Source organism: Trichomycterus rosablanca, chromosome 6 (genome assembly GCF_030014385.1).
Source record: "Trichomycterus rosablanca isolate fTriRos1 chromosome 6, fTriRos1.hap1, whole genome shotgun sequence".
NCBI classification, from domain to species: Eukaryota; Metazoa; Chordata; class Actinopteri; order Siluriformes; family Trichomycteridae; genus Trichomycterus; species Trichomycterus rosablanca.
The window spans coordinates 3,979,607-3,996,846 of NC_085993.1; the positions used below are offsets into that span (position 1 = coordinate 3,979,607).

At 37.7% G+C, this 17,240-nt stretch overlaps 1 protein-coding gene across 1 annotated transcript in view; it reads right to left on the reverse strand.

Moving 5' to 3' along the window:
- The window catches only part of faah (fatty acid amide hydrolase), a 30,380-nt gene extending 17,980 nt beyond the window's left edge, over positions 1-12,400 (reverse strand). The window contains exons 1-3 of the mRNA XM_062996527.1: positions 11,940-12,400; positions 2,193-2,306; positions 540-680 (exon numbers count right to left, since the gene is read on the reverse strand). Coding sequence (XP_062852597.1) covers positions 540-680; positions 2,193-2,306; positions 11,940-12,128 — 444 coding nt within the window. The 5' untranslated portion in view covers positions 12,129-12,400. The remainder of the gene's footprint in view (positions 1-539; positions 681-2,192; positions 2,307-11,939) is intronic.
- Positions 12,401-17,240: the final 4,840 nt, after the last annotated feature.

Below are 17,240 nucleotides of genomic sequence, written 5' to 3' on the forward strand. Positions count from 1 at the left end.
ACCACCTTCCTAATATTGTGTTGGTCCCCTTTTTGCTGCCCCATATGCAACAAACTGTGATGTACTGTGTATTCTGACACCTTTTTATCAGAACCAGCATTAACTTCTTGAGCAGTTTGAGCTACAGTAGCTCGTCTGTTGGATCGGACCACACGGGCCAGCCTTCGCTCCCCACGTGCATCAGTGAGTCTTGGCCGCCCATGACTCTGTCGTTGGTTTACCACTGTTCCTTTCTTGGACCACTTTTGGTAGATACTGACCACTGCAGACCGGGAACACCCCACAGGAGCTGCAGTTTTGGAGATGCTCTGACCTAGTTGTCTAGCCATCACAATTTGGTCCATTTTTCTTCTAACATCAACTTTGAGGATAAAATGTTCACTTGCTGCCTAATATAATATATCCCACCCACTAACAGGTGCCGTGATGAAGAGATAATCAGTGTTATTCACTTCACCTGTCAGTGCTCATAATATTATGCCTGGTCGGTGTAATCAGGATAATGTTCTGTGTGTGTGGAACATTACTTTCACCAGTACCTGATAATCAATGTTCTCCTTGATGCTGATGGGAATGCCGTACAGAAGGCCGTCTTTGTGTGAATCAATGTTCTCCAGCTGGTACAAACACTCGGTGAGAAACGCGGTACAACAGTTCAGTTTCCTGTTCACCTCCAGAGCCTGCACATCCCAAACACATGATCAGAAGCAGTTCTGGAACCTCAGCTGTTCAGACTGATGTCACAAATCAAGCTGATAAACTACGTCTGAGATGGAATTTAGAGCATAAATCAACTGTGGCCAAAAGTATGTACACCCCTGTTAATAACAGAGTACAGGTGTTTCAGCCACACACATTGCAGACAAACGTATAAAATCAAAATTACTTGGTTTTACGTATGTACAGGATAAGCTCCACCAATCAGCCATAACATTAAAACCACCTCCTTGTTTTTACACTCACTGTCCATTTTATCAGCTCCACTTACCATATAGAAGCACTTTGTAGTTCTACAATTACGGACTGTAGTCCATCTGTTTCTCTGCATGCTTTTTTAACCTGCTTTCACCCTGTTCTTTAATGGTCAGGACTCTCACAGGACCCCCACAGAGCAGGTATTATTTAAGTTGTGGATCATTTTCAGCACTGCAGTGACACTGACATGGTGCTGGTGTGTTAGTGTGTGTTGTGCTGGTATGAGTGAATCAGACACAGCAGCGCTGATGGAGTTTTTAAACACCTCACTGTCACTGCTGGACTGAGAATAGTCCACCAACCAAAAATATCTAGCCAACAGCGCCCCGTGGGCAGCGTCCTCTGACCACTGATGAAGGTCTAGAAGATGACCGACTCAAACAGCAGCAATAGATGAGCGATCGTCTCTGACTTCACATCTACAGGGTGAACCAACTAGGTAGGAGTGTCTAATGGAGTGGACAGTGAGTGGACACGGTATTTAAAAACTCCAGCAGCGCTGCTGTGTCTGATCCACTCATACCAGCACAACACACACTAACACACCACCACCATGTCAGTGTCACTGCAGTGCTGAGAATGATCCACCACCTAAATAATACCTGCTCTGTGGGGGTCCTGACCATTGAAGAACAGGGTGAAAGCAGGCTAAAAGGTATGTAAAGAAACAGATGGACTACAGTCAGTAATTGTAGAACTACAAAGTGTTTCTATATGGTAAGTGGAGCTGATAACAGTGTGTGTAGAAACCAGGAGGTGGTTTTAATGTTATGGCTGATTGGTGTATAAGCTCATATTCAGGTGTCCACATACTTTTGGCCATATAATGTAACAGACAGCGGATAGAGATTATGCAGAACAGTACATATCTAAAATCCAAAATATTGATTGATATTGATTGATGTTTGATTGCAGTTGGTACCACCAAGGGTGGCACAACCAGTTAATTAGGTTTCACACGGGTGATAACAAAAGAGCAAAAAATCGAGTGTGGGGTAAATACTTTTTCGCAGTACTGTACTTAATTCCCTGTCTGGTTACAAAGCCCTAACATTTGTTTGTCCAATAATTTCATACGAAGAATGCAAGAATAGGAAATAAATGTACAGTACACAAACTTTAATAGGGGACAAAGGTTCCATGTTAATGAATTGCAGAGTACTGTAGAACTGAACGGTTTATAGACGGTGTAAGTTTGTGATCAGTGTGGATTGAACCTTGTCCATGTAGGCATGGAGGACAGCGTCAGGCTCCAGCGATCCAGCTTGTATACGTCGCCTCAGTTCTGCCAATGACAGATCCACAATAGAGCTCAAATCCACACCAGGATTCTGAAAAAAATGTAAGATAAAGTTACAAAAAGTTAATATTTTACAAGGATTCCAAATTTCTCACCACTGTCTGTTATGTTTTTAAATATTATTTAAATAGCTTAATACACAACGTGTCCATTCAGTGTGGACACCTGACCCTGAGCTTGTTGGACATAACAGCTCATTAGTAGTCAGCAGTCATTAGTAGCAGCCAGTGTTAATTTTGACAGCAAATTTTGATTTAGTTTTAGTCATAGTCTTTTGACTAAAATGTAATTTAGCTTTAGTCATAATTTAGTCATCTGAATTGTTTTAGTTTTAGTCTAGTTTTAGTCGACTAATTATCATAAGAATATAGTCGACTAAATCTACAGTCGATTCAGTCGACTAAAATACACATTTGTTTGTTTGTTTATTAGGATTTTAACGTCATGTTTTTACACATTGGTTACATTCATGACAGGAACGGTAGTTATTCATTTACACAAGTTTATTTGATTCTCAAGGTTATATCGAACACAGTCATGGACAAATTTAGTATCTTCAATTCACCTCACTTGCACGTCTTTGGACCGCGGTCACGCCATCTGCACTTTAAAAAAGCTCGGTCGCGCTATCTGCACTTAAAGTTTTACTGCGCGTTTAAACAGTATTTTACGGTAGCCGAAGCGTTAATGAGAGTAGAGCTGCTGTTTACAGATTAATAAACATAATCTACCGTATTCTGATACACGAAATCCACTACATTAAACACAAGCATTTATTCTGTTATTAATGACATACATTACATATGTTTTTACTGTGAGTAAAGTGTCTATTTGGTTGAATACAGACCCCATTTTGAAGATCAATACCATTACCAAATCAAATTGTTATCAAGTTCCACCCATACTGTCATGAAGAACACTTGATTTAGTACCTATGGTGTGATTTTGGGACATTTTTACTGTAGGAATTTGAAATAATGGCATGGCAAATTATGTAAAATGTCAATTTGGTTGTGTTTACACTACATTTAAAATCAAATAAAATTAACAAATCAAAATGTTATCAACTTCCATCCATAGTGTCATGAAGAACACTTACTCTAGTACTCATGGTGTGATTGTGGGACATTTTTACTGTAGGAATTTGAAATAATGGCATGGCAAACTTATGTAAAATGTCAATTCGGTTGTGTTTACACTACATTTAAAGTCCAATAAAATTAACAAATCAAAATGTTATCAACTTCCATCCATAGTGTCATGAAGAACACTTACTCTAGTACTCATGGTGTGATTTTGGGACATTTTCACTGTAGAAACTTAAAATAATGGAATGGAAAACTTATGTAAAATGTCAATTCGGTTGTGTTTAGACAATTTTTAAAGTCCAATAAAATGTGCAAATTAAATTATTATTAAATGCAACCCATATAGCTATGAAGAACATATATTTTTGTACTCACCACGTTATTCTGGGACAATTTTACTGTAGAAATTTGCAGTAATGTGATGATAAACTTGTGTAAAGTGTTTATTCGGTATAAGTCCAATAAAATAATGTAATTAAATTGTTATCAAATGGCACTACTATGGTAATAAAGAGTAATTACTCTAGTATACAGGTTGTAATTTTGAGACAATTTAACTGTAGGAATTTGGAGTAATGGAATGGCAAACTTGTAAATGTCTATTCAGTTGTGCTAAGACCATTATTTGAAGATCAATACATTTAGCAAATCCACTCTAATCATGAAGAACACTTACTCTTGTACTATTATTATATTTATAAGACAATTTTACTGTAGGAATTTAAAGTAAAGTGTCTATTTGGTTGTGTTCAGACCACATTTTAAAGTCTAATAAAATAAGCAAATCAAATTTTTATTGAATTCCACCCCAATGACCATGAAGAACACTTAGTCTAGTACTCATGGTGTGATTTTGGGACAATTTTACTGTAGGAATTTAAAATAATGGAATGGCAAACTTATGTAATGTGTCTATTCGGTTGTTTTTAAACCACTTTTTGAAGATCAATAAAAAAAGAAAATCAAATGTTTATCAAATGCGACCTCTAGATTCATGAAGTACACTTAGTCCAGCACTTATATGTTTTGACTTTGGGATAATTTTACTGTAGAAATTTGATATAATGGGATGGCAAACTTGTAATTAGTAACTGACAATATTACATTAATCCTTGAATGTCAATGGCTTTTTTTTGTTACAAGAATAAATTATTTATTTATTATTTACACACATACTATTTTAAGTAATATATTATTAAAAGCATGTCGTATTAAAATTATTTCATTATTTGTTAATGCTTGATCACCATGTTCAGATAATTAACACTTTGGACCAATTATGCAAATTTGTGATGCCATTATCCAAATTTCAGCAGTAAAATTGTCTTAAAATCACAACATGAGTACTAGAGTAAGTGTTCTTGATGAATGTAAGGGTGGTATTTAATAACAATTTGATTTGCTTATTTTATTGATCTTACTAGAGTAAGTGCTCTTTATTATCATAGTGGTCTCATTTGATAACAATTTGATTTGCTTTTAATTGGATTTCAGAAGGTGGTTTTAACAACACCGAATATACACTTTATGTGGATTTGCCATCCTGTCACTCTAAATTCCTACAGTAAATTGTCTCAATATCACAACATGAATACAAGAGTAAATGTTCTTTATGAATGTAATGGTGGCTTTTAATAATAATTTGATTTGCTTATTTAATTGTACTTCAAAATGTGGTGTTAACACAAAAAGACACTTTACATAGGTTTGCCATCCGATTTCTCTACAATAGGTGTTCATCGTGGTTCTTTTGGTGTAATTTTACACTTTACATAAGTTTGCCATCACATTAAACCAGATTCCTACAATAAAATAGTCCCAAAAATTGTATTGATCTTCAAAAATTGGTCTGTACACAACCAAATAGACACTTTACTCAAGTTTGTTATTACATAACTCCAAATTCCTACAGTAAAATTGTCCCAAAATTACACCGAGTACTAGAGTAAGTGATCTTCATGACAGTATGGGTGGAACTTGATAACAATTTGATTTGTTAATTGTATTGTACTTTAAATGTGGTGTAAACTGAACTGAATTGACACTTTACATAAGTTTGCGATGCCATTATTTCAAATTCCTACAGTAAAAATGTCCCAAAATCACACCATGAGTACTAGAGTAAGTGTTCTTCATGACAGTATAGGTGGCACTTGATAACAATTTGATTTGTTAATGTTATTGATCTTCAAAGAATGGTCTGTACACTACCAAATAGACACTTTCCTCAAGTTTGCAATGCCATTATTTCAAATTCCTAGAGTAAAAATGTCCACAAATCACACCATAAGTACTAGAGTAAGTGTTATTCATGACTGTATGAGTGGTACTTGATAACAATTTGATTTGTTTATTTTATTGGACTTTAAATATAGTGTAAACACAACCAAATTGACATTTTACAAAAGTTTGTCATGCCATTATTTTAAATTCCTATGGGTGGCACTTGATAACAATTTGATTTGTTAATTTTATTGGACTTTAAATGTAATGTAAACACAACCGAATTGACATTTTAATTAAGTTTGCAATGAATAAAAATTACACCATGAGTACTAGAGTAAGTGTTGTTCATGACAGTATGGGTGGCACTTGATAACAATTTGATTTGTTAATTTTATTGTACTTTAAATGTGGTGTAAACTGAACTGAATTGACATTTTACATAAGTTTGCGATGCCATTATTTTAAATTCTTACAGTAAAAATGTCCCCAAATCACACCATGAGTACTACAGTAAATGTTCTTAATGACTGTATGGGTGGCACTTGATAACAATTTGATTTGTTAATTTTATTGATTTTTAAAAAGTGGTCTAAACACAACCGAATTGACACTATACATAAGTTTGCCATGCCATTATTTCAAATTCCTAAAGTAAAAATGTCCCAAAATCACACTGTGTGTACTAGGGTAAGTGTTTTTTATGACTGAATGGGTGGAACTTGATAACAATTTGATTTGTTTATTTTATTGGACTTTAAATATAATGTAAACACTACCAAATTGACATTTTACATAAGTTTGCAATGCCATTATTTCAAATTCCTACAGTAAAAATTTCCCCAAATCACACCATGAGTACTACAGTAAGGGTTCTTCATGATTGTATGGGTGGCACTTGATAACAATTTGATTTATTATTTTTATTGATCTTCAAAACGTGGTCTGTACACTACCAAATAAACACTTTACTCAAGTTTGTTATCACATTACTCCAAATTTCTACAGTAAAAATTTCCCAAAATGACACCATGAGTACTAGAGTAAGTGTTCTTTATGACTGTATGGGTGGAATTTCATAACAATTTGATTTGTTAATTTTATTGGACTTTAAAAATTGTGTAAACTAAACTGAATTGACACTTTACATTAGTTTGCCATGCCATTATTTCAAATTCCCACAGTAAAAACGTCCCAAAATCACACTATGTGTACTAGAGTAAGTGTACTTAATGCCAGTATGGGTGAAACCTGATAACAATTTGATTAGTTAATTTTATTGATCTTTAAAGAGGGGTCTGTATTCAACCAAATAGACACTTGACTCAAGTTTGTTATCATATTACTGCAAATTCCTACAGTACAAATGTCCCAAAATCACACCATGGGTACTATAGTAAGTGTTCTTCATGACAGTATGGGTGGAACTTGATAACAATTTAATTTGTTAATTTCATTGTATTTTAAATATGGTGTAAATTGAACTGAATTGACATTTTACATAAGTTTGTCATGTCATTATTTCAAATTCCTACAGTAAAATTGTCCCAAACTCACACTATGTGTACTACAGTAAGTGTACTTAATGACAGTATGGGTGGCTCTTGATAACAATTTCAATTGTTAATTTTATTGGACTTTAAATGTAGTGTAAACACAACCAAATCGACATTTTTCTTAAGTTTGACATCCTATTATTTTAAATTCCTACAGTAAAATCTTCCCACACTCACACTATGTGTACTACAGTAAGATTGCCCCAAACTCACACTATGTGTACTAGAGTAAGTGTACTTAATGACAGTATGGGTGAAAACTGATAACAATTTGATTTGTTGATTTTATTGATCCTCAAATAGTGGTCTAATCACAACCGAATTGACATTTTACATATGTTTGTAATCCCATTATTTTAAATTATTACAGTAAATTGTCCCAAAATCACACCATGGGTACTAGACTAAGGGTTCTTCATGACAGCAAGGGTGGAACTTGATAATAACTTGAATTGTTAACTTTATTGGACTTTAAATGTAGTGTAAATACAACCAAATCGACATTTTTCTTAAGTTTGCCATGCCATTAATTCAAATTCCGACAGTAAAATTGTCCCAAAATCACACCATGGGTACTATAGTAAGTGTTCTTCATGACAGTAAGGGTAGAACTTGATAACAATTTGAATTGTTAATTTTATTGGACTTTAAATGTAGTGTAAACACAACCAAATCGACATTTTTCTTAAGTTTGACATCCCATTATTTCAAATTCCTACAGTAAAATTGCCCCAAAATCACACTATGAGTACTAGAGTAAGTGTTCTTTATGACAGTATAGGTGGCACTTGATAACAATTTGATTTGTTAATTTCATTGTATTGATCTTAAAATAGCAGTCTGTACACAAAGAAATACACACTTTTTTCATAAAAGAGGTCTGAATTTCTAACTTTTTAGATTGCTCTATACATAGATTGTAACACACTTTTGTTTCTGCTACACTTTATGTGCATCAGAGCTCGGTAGTAAAGAATATTAAGCTGTAAAGAGATTATTTCATCTTCGCAGCTGTATTACCGTATAATACGGGTTTAGACGCGCAGTAAAAAGCGAAGTGCAGATAGCGTGACCGAGATTTTTTTAAGTGCAGATGGCGTGACCGCGGTGTCTTTGGACTGTGGGAGGAAACCGGAGCACCTGGAGGAAACTCACGCTGACACGGGGAGAACATGCAAACTCCACACAGAAAGGACCCGGACCGCCCCACCTGGGGTTCGAACTCAGGACCTTCTTGCTGTGAGGCGGCAGTGCTACCCACTTAGCCACCGTGCCGCCCTAAAATACATATAAAGGGTGTAAAATGTAAATGCTTTTTCATCAGTTCCCTTAAATTATTTAAGTCATTATATACACTTACACAAAATGAAACATTTTTAACCAGTTATGGAATATTATTAATGTTTGAATGTGCAATACACACAAAAACAGTTTAAAATTTAACTTATTTCAAACAACATCTTTATTTAACTGACCTTGCTTATTGAGCATAACAATAACAAAAGATTAATGACCAGTAGGCCTGCTCTGCCTGAAAAGTATATGCATTGTTCATAACAAATTGCATATTACATTCTTTATTATAAAACTGGGTACTGTAAAAGCAGCTGTGCCACACATGGTTTACACATCGTCTTGTTTTTCACGTCGTCAAATGAGAAATGTGTCCATATATCGGCTCTCCTCTTTCTCCCTGTTGACATTGTGGAGTTAACTTAGTTCCATGAGTAAAGAAAGTTCACAGGCTAGTCTGTAGAGGTGGGCGGATCGATCCAAATATCGATAATATCGATACCAACGCTGGTATTGATATTGAGCAATACTCGTGTAAAAAGATCGATACTCAAGCTTTTTTTCTCTCCCGCACGCACTGACTGCTGCGCACGCGGATTCATCAAAGTTTCTCTGTCTGTAAGAGTAGCGCTGCGCTGTGTCACACAGCTAGTGATGGGTCGGTCGCAAACGATCCGGCTCTAAGAGCCGGCTCTTTAAAGTGAACGATGGGATCCGGCTCCTGATTGGGAGCCGATTCGTTTTTTTCCGGGGTTTTTTCCCCGGTTTTTTTTCTGTTAAAGCCGCACGTGATTGGTCAAGATGGCATGCACAGACAGCGTGCACACGAACAGGAGAGAGAGAGAGAGAGAGAGAGAGAGAGAGAGAGAGAACTCAGCGCTTTACATAGTCAGACATTACACGCTGGAGAGGTGAGGAAAATGAGTGAGAGGAGACATAGTAAAGTTTGGACACGAGGAACCTCTTTTACAGAGAAGTTCAGACCCACTGAACTTGTGGGAGACTGTTAGGATTTCTGGAACATAACATCATTATTAAACATAGTCAATATGGGAAGTGTTCCGGTATTCATTCACGTGCTCCCTTTGTTCAAAATGGCGCTGCGCATGCTCCCTCCCTGACTCCTACCGAAGGGGGGGGGGGGCGGAGCCCTGAGCTTTTAGCACATTTCATTGGCTCCAACAGCAGCAGCGGAGGAGGAGCCTAGACTAGTTTAAAAAGGACGGCGCGGACAGAAGCGGTCGCTCTTGCTTTGGTGGTTGTGTGTCTAGACTGCAGGAGAAAAGAGCGCCGATCGGCCTAGCTCTGGCATATATTCACAGATCATTTTTACACTTAATAAAGTGTTTTAAAGAGTACTTTCTGGACTTCCCGACTGCTTTCTTCAGGACCTCTCGACAAAAGATTCATCCTAACAAGACCAAGTGTTCAGTCTACCCACATCTTTTACATGTGATGGCACATAGACTGTGTAATGTAGCAACATCTGTCCCCTCAGAGAGAATCTTTTAAAAAAACAGGGCAGATGAAAACAGAGGGAGAAACAGGATCTTCACTAAAAACTTACAAATACTGTCACCTGGATGCTGCTCTTTTTTTTGTTTTGCACATTTTCATTTATATTTTGTTGAGTGATGCTTTGTTGATGTGTTCTTTCACTCTAGATGCAAATTTACAAGTAATATACACAATCAGACCTTTTGGTCTAATTGAGATGGGTCTTTGTTTTGTATTTTATAATTTATTGTTGTAGTTTCATGTTGAGTATATAGATAAAGCCATTTAAATAATAAACATTTAATACAATGTTTTTACATTAGTAATTAATTTTACATGTAATTTGGTAAAAAATTTATTTAAGGAACAAAAAAATCTAAGGAGCCACTTGGGAGCCGAAAGAGCCGGCTCTTTTCAGTGAGTCGAGCCAAAAGAACCGGCTCTCTAAAAAGAGCCGGAATTCCCATCACTACACACAGCACGGAGCAGCGCACCCTCTCCCCCCCTCTACCTCAAAAAAGATTTATTTTCCTAATGTTAAGGCAAACTTTGTTTTGTTACTGTTCCATTGTTTCTAAACAAAAATGTTGATTGTGATTATAAAGTATTTTGTTGTCACGTACAATGTTTGGCGAAATTGTATCCTAGGTCTTTTGGATCCTTTGGATCTATGAAGCTTAAATATTAAAAAGTATCGGTATCGGTATCGATATCGGCGATACTGGCCCTGCATTTACTTGGTATCGGATCGATACCAAAATTCCCGGTATCGCCCACCTTTACTAGTCTGGTCTTCCCGGGTTTAAATCAAATTTGTGCAAGTGTGGGCTTGCCGCAGTACTGCAAAAGATTAGTACTGATTGGATGGCTACCCGGCTTGTCCCGCCCCTCCACATACACTAAAGTAGTTCTGATTGGATCTCTTCCTAACTTCATCAGTTCTGATTGGATGTCGTCCCTGCCAAACATTTTCGTCTCGTTTTTATTCGTTGACGAAAGTGTCGATTCATTTCGTCATTGTTTTTATCTTTTTATGTCGTTTTTATTTAGTCATCGTCTCGTTTTCGTCATGAAAAAAAGGTTTGTTGACGAAAACTATGACGAAAATCATTCGTCAACGAAATTAACACTGGTAGCAGCCACTGTAGTCCAGCTTTTTGCAGCTTACCAATAATCCTCGCTTTGTGCCAGGGGGTGCAGTCACACCCTTAGCTATTCTTAGCAACAGTAGTGGTAAACAACTCAATAATTAGATAGTGTCCACATTATTTTGACCATATAGTGTAAATAGATTAAAAAAGATGCATAGAATCTTCAGATAAAGTGAAAGGTTTGCATACACTTGTAATGTCCATATATTTATGGCATTTGTTTTTTAAATATACAGTACATTTACTGTGAGTGTTGTGTAAATGATTGTTTGACAGTGTAGAAAGGTCTGTTTGTTTATTAGGATTTTAACGTCATGTTTTACACTTTGGTTACATTCATGACAGGAACGGTAGTTACTCATTACACAAGATTCATCAGTTCACGAGTTTATATCAAACACAGTCATGGACAATTTAGTGTCTCCAATTCCCCTCACTTGCATGTTTTTGGACTGTGGGAGGAAACCGGAGCACCCGGAGGAAACTCATGCAGACACGGGGGGAACATGCAAACTCCACACAGAAAGGACCCGGACCGCCCCACCTGTGGATCGAACCCAGGACCTGTAATGAAATTTTGGGTATGGACTCCTAATTCATTATAACAGCCAAACTGTCACTGTCTCTGTTTTTCGCTTGTTTGTTTGTGTGTGTGTGTGTGTGTGTGTGTGTGTGTGTGTGTGTGTGTGTGTGCTTTAAAGCTCACAGTTGAAAAGTGTCACAATAAGACCACACCTATGTACTGTTTTTGTTTGACATGCTGCACAAAACTGATCAAATGTTCAAAAATAAAACAAAACAACAATAAACTCAGTCAAAAAAAAGTGGACCTGGCAACCCAGTTGCGGGGGTTTACCTGTGATTTGTAGGTGCGGACAGCTCGTTCAGCCTGCTCTAGTTCCTTCTGTCTCTTCTCTCTCGATTTCTCTAATTTCTTCTTAAGCTTCTCATTCTTTACCATCCATCTGAGTGCCAGCACACCCACACTGGCACCGCACAGCACTGTCAGCACCACAGGCACCACAGGCTTCCATTCAGCATCCATTCTGTACAACAACCAACAAGTGTCTCTGCTTCACTTTATATGCACTGTGCTGCTCACACTGACCTTCTACAGCCCTGTTACGCCTTCATACACACCCGGAACCAGCAGTGGATCTGTTCCAAATACCACCCTGCTCCCTATTCACTACTGGCGTTTTACATTTACATTTATCCAGAGCGGTAGAGAGAACAGAGTGGCGACACTCCCATAGGGAACTGTTGGAAAGGGGGCATGACATATTTTCTGTGCAGCTTCCGGGTTGTGGAGCTGTAGTGATGGGAATCCGATAGTGATGGGAATCCGAAGCTTTCTGAAGCACTGAAGCTTTCCATCCAATTGTCCCGAAAAAAGGTTCACTTCATGAAGCCTCATGAACCATTGGACATTACCGCCCTCTGATGGACAGAGAAAACAGTGTCTTGTATTAATCCCCTTCAGTTTTTAACCCCATTTCATTTCATTAAAAAATTATTTTGGTCAGTAAGTCAATAAAGGAAATCTGTTTGGTTTGTTGTGATTTGTTGTGTCTTATCTAGGTCTGGGTTCTTATTTTTGCGTTTTTCTAATAAATTACATTTCTATAAATTATGCAATCTTCCCAAAATTACGTTTGATGTGAATTTTACATTTTTCATAGCCGTAGTTTATTGCCTGTTTTTTATAGGCAATGCTCATATAGGCTTTCTGTATGAATATCCATGTATATCATGTGAATGTTAGTGTATGAATGTAAAAATAACAAAAGTGCTTGTGGAAAAACAAGTTTGATCTCACTCTAGTGATGGGTCGGTCGCGAACGATCCGGCTCTAAGAGCCGGTTCCTTAAAGTGAACGACGGGATCCGGCTCCTGATCGGGAGCCGATTCGGTTTTATTTTCTGTTAAAGCCGCACATGATTGGTCAAGATGCGTAGCGACGTGCACACGAACAGGAGGGAGAGAGAGAGAGAGAGAGAGAGAGAGAGAGAGAGAGAGAGAGAACTTCATGAAGTATAGTAAAGTTAAAGAAACAGTAAAGTTTGGACACGAGGAGCCCCTTTTACAAGACCCACTGAACTGGTGTATTCAGTATTCAGTCTACCCACATCTTATACATGTGATGGCACATAGACTGTAATGTAGCAACATCTGTCCCCTCAGAGAGAATCTTTTAAAAAAAAAACAGGGCAGATGAAAACAGAGGGAGAAACAGGATCTTCACCAAAGACTTACAAATACTGTCATCTGGATGCTGCTCTTTTTTTTGTTTTGCACATTTTCATTTATATTTTGTTGAGTGATGCTTTGTTGATGTGTTCTTTCACTCTAGATGCAAATTTACAAGTAATATACACAATCAGACCTTTTGGTCTAATTGAGATGGGTCTTTGTTTTGTATTTTATAATTTATTGTTGTAGTTTCATGTTGAGTATATAGATAAAGCCATTTAAATAATAAACATTTAATACAATGTTTTTACATTAGTAATTAATTTTACATGTAATTTGGTAAAAAATTTATTTAAGGAACAAAAAAATCTAAGGAGCCACTTGGGAGCCGAAAGAGCCGGCTCTTTTCAGTGAGTCGAGCCAAAAGAACCGGCTCTCTAAAAAGAGCCGGAATTCCCATCACTACACACAGCACGGAGCAGCGCACCCTCTCCCCCCCTCTACCTCAAAAAAGATTTATTTTCCTAATGTTAAGGCAAACTTTGTTTTGTTACTGTTCCATTGTTTCTAAACAAAAATGTTGATTGTGATTATAAAGTATTTTGTTGTCACGTACAATGTTTGGCGAAATTGTATCCTAGGTCTTTTGGATCCTTTGGATCTATGAAGCTTAAATATTAAAAAGTATCGGTATCGGTATCGATATCGGCGATACTGGCCCTGCATTTACTTGGTATCGGATCGATACCAAAATTCCCGGTATCGCCCACCTTTACTAGTCTGGTCTTCCCGGGTTTAAATCAAATTTGTGCAAGTGTGGGCTTGCCGCAGTACTGCAAAAGATTAGTACTGATTGGATGGCTACCCGGCTTGTCCCGCCCCTCCACATACACTAAAGTAGTTCTGATTGGATCTCTTCCTAACTTCATCAGTTCTGATTGGATGTCGTCCCTGCCAAACATTTTCGTCTCGTTTTTATTCGTTGACGAAAGTGTCGATTCATTTCGTCATTGTTTTTATCTTTTTATGTCGTTTTTATTTAGTCATCGTCTCGTTTTCGTCATGAAAAAAAGGTTTGTTGACGAAAACTATGACGAAAATCATTCGTCAACGAAATTAACACTGGTAGCAGCCACTGTAGTCCAGCTTTTTGCAGTTTACCAATAATCCTCGCTTTGTGCCAGGGGGTGCAGTCACACCCTTAGCTATTCTTAGCAACAGTAGTGGTAAACAACTCAATAATTAGATAGTGTCCACATTATTTTGACCATATAGTGTAAATAGATTAAAAAAGATGCATAGAATCTTCAGATAAAGTGAAAGGTTTGCATACACTTGTAATGTCCATATATTTATGGCATTTGTTTTTTAAATATACAGTACATTTACTGTGAGTGTTGTGTAAATGATTGTTTGACAGTGTAGAAAGGTCTGTTTGTTTATTAGGATTTTAACGTCATGTTTTACACTTTGGTTACATTCATGACAGGAACGGTAGTTACTCATTACACAAGATTCATCAGTTCACGAGTTTATATCAAACACAGTCATGGACAATTTAGTGTCTCCAATTCCCCTCACTTGCATGTTTTTGGACTGTGGGAGGAAACCGGAGCACCCGGAGGAAACTCATGCAGACACGGGGGGAACATGCAAACTCCACACAGAAAGGACCCGGACCGCCCCACCTGTGGATCGAACCCAGGACCTGTAATGAAATTTTGGGTATGGACTCCTAATTCATTATAACAGCCAAACTGTCACTGTCTCTGTTTTTCGCTTGTTTGTTTGTGTGTGTGTGTGTGTGTGTGTGTGTGTGTGTGTGTGTGTGTGCTTTAAAGCTCACAGTTGAAAAGTGTCACAATAAGACCACACCTATGTACTGTTTTTGTTTGACATGCTGCACAAAACTGATCAAATGTTCAAAAATAAAACAAAACAACAATAAACTCAGTCAAAAAAAAGTGGACCTGGCAACCCAGTTGCGGGGGTTTACCTGTGATTTGTAGGTGCGGACAGCTCGTTCAGCCTGCTCTAGTTCCTTCTGTCTCTTCTCTCTCGATTTCTCTAATTTCTTCTTAAGCTTCTCATTCTTTACCATCCATCTGAGTGCCAGCACACCCACACTGGCACCGCACAGCACTGTCAGCACCACAGGCACCACAGGCTTCCATTCAGCATCCATTCTGTACAACAACCAACAAGTGTCTCTGCTTCACTTTATATGCACTGTGCTGCTCACACTGACCTTCTACAGCCCTGTTACGCCTTCATACACACCCGGAACCAGCAGTGGATCTGTTCCAAATACCACCCTGCTCCCTATTCACTACTGGCGTTTTACATTTACATTTATCCAGAGCGGTAGAGAGAACAGAGTGGCGACACTCCCATAGGGAACTGTTGGAAAGGGGGCATGACATATTTTCTGTGCAGCTTCCGGGTTGTGGAGCTGTAGTGATGGGAATCCGATAGTGATGGGAATCCGAAGCTTTCTGAAGCACTGAAGCTTTCCATCCAATTGTCCCGAAAAAAGGTTCACTTCATGAAGCCTCATGAACCATTGGACATTACCGCCCTCTGATGGACAGAGAAAACAGTGTCTTGTATTAATCCCCTTCAGTTTTTAACCCCATTTCATTTCATTAAAAAATTATTTTGGTCAGTAAGTCAATAAAGGAAATCTGTTTGGTTTGTTGTGATTTGTTGTGTCTTATCTAGGTCTGGGTTCTTATTTTTGCGTTTTTCTAATAAATTACATTTCTATAAATTATGCAATCTTCCCAAAATTACGTTTGATGTGAATTTTACATTTTTCATAGCCGTAGTTTATTGCCTGTTTTTTATAGGCAATGCTCATATAGGCTTTCTGTATGAATATCCATGTATATCATGTGAATGTTAGTGTATGAATGTAAAAATAACAAAAGTGCTTGTGGAAAAACAAGTTTGATCTCACTCTAGTGATGGGTCGGTCGCGAACGATCCGGCTCTAAGAGCCGGTTCCTTAAAGTGAACGACGGGATCCGGCTCCTGATCGGGAGCCGATTCGGTTTTATTTTCTGTTAAAGCCGCACATGATTGGTCAAGATGCGTAGCGACGTGCACACGAACAGGAGGGAGAGAGAGAGAGAGAGAGAGAGAGAGAGAGAGAGAGAGAGAGAGAGAGAGAGAGAGAGAGAGAGAGAGAGAGAGAGAGAGAGAGAGAGAGAGAGAGAGAGAGAGAGAGAGAGAGAGAGAGAGAGAGAGAGAGAGAGAGAGAGAGAGAGAGAGAGAGAGAGAGAGAGAGAGAGAGAACTTCATGAAGTATAGTAAAGTTAAAGAAACAGTAAAGTTTGGACACGAGGAGCCCCTTTTACAAGACCCACTGAACTGGTGTATTCAGTATTCAGTCTACCCACATCTTATACATGTGATGGCACATAGACTGTAATGTAGCAACATCTGTCCCCTCAGAGAGAATCTTTTAAAAAAAAAACAGGGCAGATGAAAACAGAGGGAGAAACAGGATCTTCACCAAAGACTTACAAATACTGTCATCTGGATGCTGCTCTTTTTTTTGTTTTGCACATTTTCATTTATATTTTGTTGAGTGATGCTTTGTTGATGTGTTCTTTCACTCTAGATGCAAATTTACAAGTAATATACACAATCAGACCTTTTGGTCTAATTGAGATGGGTCTTTGTTTTGTATTTTATAATTTATTGTTGTAGTTTCATGTTGAGTATATAGATAAAGCCATTTAAATAATAAACATTTAATACAATGTTTTTACATTAGTAATTAATTTTACATGTAATTTGGTAAAAAATTTATTTAAGGAACAAAAAAATCTAAGGAGCCACTTGGGAGCCGAAAGAGCCGGCTCTTTTCAGTGAGTCGAGCCAAAAGAACCGGCTCTCTAAAAAGAGCCGGAATTCCCATCACTACACACAGCACGGAGCAGCGCACCCTCTCCCCCCC